At 39.5% G+C, this 5,827-nt stretch overlaps 1 protein-coding gene across 1 annotated transcript in view; it reads left to right on the top strand.

Moving 5' to 3' along the window:
- The first annotated feature begins 1,252 nt into the window (after window positions 1–1,252).
- The window catches only part of LOC103924282 (cGMP-dependent protein kinase 1-like), a 360,077-nt gene continuing 355,502 nt past the window's right edge, over window positions 1,253–5,827 (top strand). Inside the window, exons 1-2 of the mRNA XM_009332774.1 lie at window positions 1,253–1,272; window positions 1,865–2,031. Coding sequence (XP_009331049.1) covers window positions 1,253–1,272; window positions 1,865–2,031 — 187 coding nt within the window. The remainder of the gene's footprint in view (window positions 1,273–1,864; window positions 2,032–5,827) is intronic.

Genomic DNA, 5,827 nt, shown 5'->3' with positions numbered 1-5,827 from the left:
GCCTTTGTTAGGAGGATTTGGGGGACCTGTGGGGGTGGCTAAGACCAAAAGAGCAGTACTGAGACAAGGCATAGCCTCGAAAGCGTGGTCTCACTCTAGCACGGGAGGAGGGAATGAGGAAAGCAGGTTATCTGCCATCTGGTCAACCTTACAAATTACCAGCTTCTTGCATTACTGAAAGCAAGAAGCAACACAGATGTAGGTTTTTCTGGTGGTTTTTATTTGCATGCACGAGGAATTGGAGTGATAGTATGTAAAGTCAAATTAAATTTCTCAAGACCAAAAGGATTTTGTAGCAGCCCGAGTCTGTGTCGTCTTGCAGACAGTACTTGAAAAGTCTGTTCTGCTTCCCATCCTGCACTTCAGCTGGGTCAGTAGTGATGGACTCTGATGTAAAGTAGCATGTTTTGTTGAAATAACCGCAAAACTATCAAATGCATAAAGAGCACCTTAAACATTAACGAGTTGAATCCGTGCTGCATATAACCTTGAGGTATATTTTAAAAGGACTATAGCACAGGCATAGTATCTCCAAGGCTGTCTGGCTGGTTTTGGTCTTCTGAGGTCCCAATTTGGCTCTTTTTCAAGAAGACACGATCCATTAATGTATCTTTCTTTGAAAACCTTGTTTCATATTCCTATTTCAAAAAGATAAAACTCTTTTGAATGCATAAGCTCTGCAGGTAGCTGTGATCTGCCTGGGCTATGTTGACATTAGCAAATAGTTCAGCCCACAGAAGTGGAGCTGCAGAGTGAGAAATAAAGGGCCGAGGACCTGGTGTCCAGCCTGTAGGTGTTTTAGGGGCTTTAGTTTTGGTCTAGATCTAGATTTAGCATTCTCAGTTGTTCATTTGCACAAGCTGCTTTAGGAGTTTTTTGCAAAATGTCATAACATGGTGGTTGCACTGCATTAGCAGATGGATGAAGTTGGACTTCACAGTCTGAAGGGAAGATTGGAGGGTTCACCTGAGCGTGACTCACTGTGTAGCGAGCACTTTAGTTGTAGAAATTCAAAGAATGTCAGGAAAATCAGGAAAAACACATCAGTGGTTTTGTTGCACATCTTCTGTCATAACATGATGCTGGCAGAGGCACTTCTAGAGATAGCAGGTTGTATTACATACCCATTTGGATAGTCTCCCAGAGAATGCATGAACTTTGAGTTCTGAAATCTGTATCTTCGGAAACAACTCCTTCCTTACACAACTTTGCAAAGTGGCTAGTAAGAACTCCAGACTTCCAACTCGATCGCATGCCAAACCAAAATGGCATGTATAATTCTATGCACACTAATATAACTTCGGAATTTTCCATTTAGTCATCAAAGAAATGAATTAATTGTGGTGTTATTCCTGTAACAGTGGTGCCTCCTCTAGTGAATATAATGGCCTTTGGTATTTGATTAATACTCAAAGAATCAGTGCAGTATTGCGCTTTTGTGTGCTCCAGTTTGTATAATTTAATAGAAAATATAATAAACTAAGTCATGAATCGTTTAACTTCTTGTTTGTATTTCCTTTCAGTTTTGTATATGGAAGATATTTCAAGTAGCTATGATATTCTTTGGTGTTATTATAGATGTGAAACTTGTAGCTAAAAGAGGATCTTGCAATCACATGAAATCTATTTTTATTTCAGTACTTGATGTATCTAAAACTTATTTACAAAAAATAATTGCAAGTTAACATTTCTGTAATTTTTACTTCTCTGCAGATGGACTTTATCATGTTTTTAGGGAAAATATTGAAATTTTTTTCCAAGGAAATATTCATTGGGGCACTGTGCAATTGTGCTAAAATTCACTTGCTATTCGTGAGCTCAGCGGATAGACACGTGGATAAATCTTGTCTTTTTTTTGCTGCAGGTCCAAGGAGCTAATAAAGGAAGCGATCCTTGACAATGACTTCATGAAGAATCTGGAACTGTCTCAGATCCAGGAGATTGTGGATTGTATGTATCCTGTGGAGTATGGCAAAGACAGCTGCATCATCAAGGAAGGAGATGTGGGTTCCCTGGTGTATGTCATGGAAGGTACGGTTTAAAAAGCTAATATTTATTTCCTTTTTTTCAACACATACAGAGATGAAAACTTTATTTCATGGGAAAAATCATTTCAAAGAAAGAGGTTAAAGACGTCATCTAAATATGGTTGTTGAAAAATTGTGTGGACTACTTCTGCCTGGAAAATTTCTTACTGTATTTGCGTGCCTCCCTATATAAAGAAAGAGGGTGAAAGCTGTTAACCTTGCACTGGGATCCGTTGGAATAAACCTCCACTAAATATAGTTCTTTGGCTTTGAGGCAATACCAATGGTTTGCTGTATAAATTAGGGACTTAACAGAAAGAATGGTGTTATGGAAATGGAAAATGACTGTAGAACAAGGAGAATATGGTCATGGCTCGCTACCTTATAGGGCATTGTGAGGACAAGTTTATGAATGGTGATAAAGCACATGGGGCTCTCTGCAGAAACAATGCATTGTCTAATACAAAATGGCATTTTTCTGTCCTGTGCACAAAATAAGTGTAGCATCTGCAGTTTAGCACATTTGATTTGTCACAGTATGTTTTGTGGCAGGGTTTTGTTTTTGTGGTGGAACATGAGAGCAGTGGATATTCTGTTGCTCTTGGGAGCTTTCAGGTTTCTTAAAATCTTTTAGCAGGATGGGTGTTGCCAGTGCTCTGCTTCTCCAAAATGTCAGCAATTTGCAATTTGCATCCTATTCTTTCCAAGTTCTCTAACTCTCCACATATCAAATTTGGCTTTTTTTTTTTTTTTTTTAAAGGAAGTGCATGTTCATCTGTAGGAGTTACTAAGCTTGATCAAACCTCCTATCCATCTACTACAGCATCCCTCTTCTGAGAGTGACTGATAATGAGTTCTGAGGCAAATGTCGCTGTTTTAATTCAAATAACGCAACAAGCGAATTCTCAGTTTGATTTGGTAAAATGCAAATTGATAGAGGCTTATAAAATTCTTCTTGATCCTTACCAGAGCCATCTGGTAGACTCGCAAGCATTTTGGCCAGATAACACCTAAGGGGAACGGAGGTTTCTCGCTTGCCCGTATCTTTGGAGCAAATATGGGAAAACTACAGGTTATATATAACTTGTGTATTTTTATGTACGTGTACACATGCAAATTCATTACTTAAATTGTTGTGCTGGTTTTGGCTGGGATAGGATTAATTTTCTTCATAGAAGCTAGTATGAGGCTATGTTTTGGATTTGTGCTGAAAACAGTGTTGATAATACAGAGATGTTTTTCATTATTGCTGAGCAGTGCTTACACAGAGTCAAGGCCTCTTCTGCTTCTCATCCCACCCCAGCAGCGAGTAGGCTGGGGGTGCACAGGAAGTTGGGAGGGGACACAGCCGGGACAGCTGACCCCAGCTGACCAAAGGGATATTCCATACCATATGACATCATGCTCAGCATATAAAGCTGGGGGAAGAAGAAGGAAGGGGGGGACCTTCGGAGTGATGGCGTTTGTCTTCCCAAGTAACCGTTACGCGTGATGGAGCCCTGCTTTCCTGGGGATGGCTGAACACCTGCCTGCCGATGGGAAGTAGTGAATGAATGCCTTGTTTTGCTTTGCTTGTGTGCACGGCTTTTGCTTTACCCATTAAACTGTCTCTATCTCAACCCACGAGTTTTCTCACTTTTACTCTTCTGATTCTCTCCCCCATCCCACTGGGGAGGGGTGAGCGAGCGGCTGTGTGGTGCTTAGTTGCCAGCTGGGGTTAAACCATGACAATTGTTCTTTTAAACAAAAATATTTTCAAGGCAGTAAGCCATCCTTTAACCATGGTTTCCTGCCAAACTGCGCTGGTTTTGGCTGGGATAGAATTAGTTTTCTTCATAGTGCTTAAGTTGCTGGCTGGGGTTAAGCCACGACACAAACTGTTAATGCTGTATAGTTGCAAATGCTCTTCACTAGTTTCCCAAAACGGCTTTAATGTTCTGTCCTTTTAAGGTTAAGTCCTTTCTCAAGGCACAGGTTTAATTCCTTCCTTTTAATATTTTTACATTTTGCACATTCCAATGGTATTTTGCCATGAAGTAGTTAGTGGGAGATGCCAAAGCAAATCATATGTTTCCACCCCCAGCATTACATGGAAAGATTTAGGTTTTTCAATCCTCCATTTGAATACAGAGACTACTTTGATGAGGTGCAGGATCTGTTCTACCGCTAATACAAAACTGCTTTAAAATAATAGTTGAATAGTATTTTTTTTTCATAATAAAATGTGGAGGATTTTCACTGCACAGGTCTGTGCTTGCTTCCCAAAACACCACCACATCAGAGGCACGCATTTTTGCTGTGCGGCTCGTTTTGGATGTTGTGTTCAATGTTGTCCCTTGAAAAAACCCATAACAACAGGACACTGTCAAAGTCAGCATATACTCATCTCATGCTCAGCCTCTTCACATTCTTTGGAGAGGATTTTGGGGGGATGTATGGGCAGAACTGTTTCCACCACAGTGTGGAGTATTGAACACGGGTTGGTACTCAGATGACCCTTTATTTGATACATCTGATGATGATGTACTATTGCTGTCACTTCCTTGAATTTACCAGATGTTTCTAATTGTTGGTCTAAACTCTATCCCTCAATTCTTGTTTCTTGTCTTCTAAAACAAATGTGTGTCAAAGACAAGTTTTGCGTCTTTTGGGCACTTTAGCTTATCCTTGCTCTTCTGGCAGCCCTTTGTATGAGGGCATGACTTGGCTCTCCCCCAGTCTTTGGTTGGTCTCATAACTTAATTTAAGATTATTTAGATAGCTCCGTAAATATGCATAATGCTTTACAAACAAAATTATGAAGAGTTTATAGTCTATGTTTAGACATAATGCAATGAGTGATGATGAAGTAATGGAAATGGAAGAAGATGTTATCAAATGGGTTGGATTACGGTTATGAGAGCAGTCTCACTAGCTCAGTTGGCTTATCATTCTGTGTCCTCTCAGTTATTAACAGCACCCACACCCCACCCCCCCAACTATAAACTCTATTCTTTACAAAACTCTACTGGAGAGACCCATCTTTATGAGTATTACTGAGAGGTATTTTCTTTTCTCAAAAATCAAATAAATGCCACAAGTGTTTCTTCCATTAATTCTTCTTTCTTTCCTTACTTTGGCTTATAGCCATGATTAATATGAATAAAAATTACTCATGTAGAGTATTTGATAACCAATACTCTTATGCTTGTTTATAATTTATGATTCTGCATTTAGATAGAGCCTCTTACCAGAAGTCTGAGTTATATATCGGTGATGTTTCCTTAGACTAATTTTAAATAATAATTTAAGTAAGATGGATTTGAAAACATCCATCATTTTCACTGTTACTTTCTGCATTCTCATTTATCACGGTGAAGAAATAGTAGTGTCTGTTTTAATTTTCCCCTCTAGACATGAGGACTCTACTAGTTCTGGTGAGACGTTTGTAATTATGATCCTTCAGTATTTTGGTTCTTTACCATGGATGTTAAACTGCATATGTATGTGACACTTGGTGAGCTCGGTGAATCTTCAAAGGGTGGATAATGATGAGTGTTGACCTCCAAACTCTTTCTTCTTCACTACGGCTTTATGATGCTTTCTGAAGGTAATTCCAGGTTTGCTATGTTCCTTGCATGGGAATGGCTGTAGCATTGAACCTCAGCAAAGAGTCAGGAAAAGGCTTGACTCCACTTTTCCATGTTCTCTTTGGTTCTAGCAGAAAGATAATTTCATGCTGTCCCAATACTGGGTTTACACGTGCAGTCATTTTTATTCGTGCATTTGCTCTACCCTACCCACACTAGCAGGCTTGACTC

The sequence above is a fragment of the Pygoscelis adeliae genome, unplaced genomic scaffold, assembly GCF_000699105.1.
Source record: "Pygoscelis adeliae isolate BGI_AS28 unplaced genomic scaffold, ASM69910v1 Scaffold139, whole genome shotgun sequence".
NCBI lineage: Eukaryota > Metazoa > Chordata > Aves > Sphenisciformes > Spheniscidae > Pygoscelis > Pygoscelis adeliae.
This window is presented reverse-complemented; position numbering and strand designations above follow the sequence as displayed.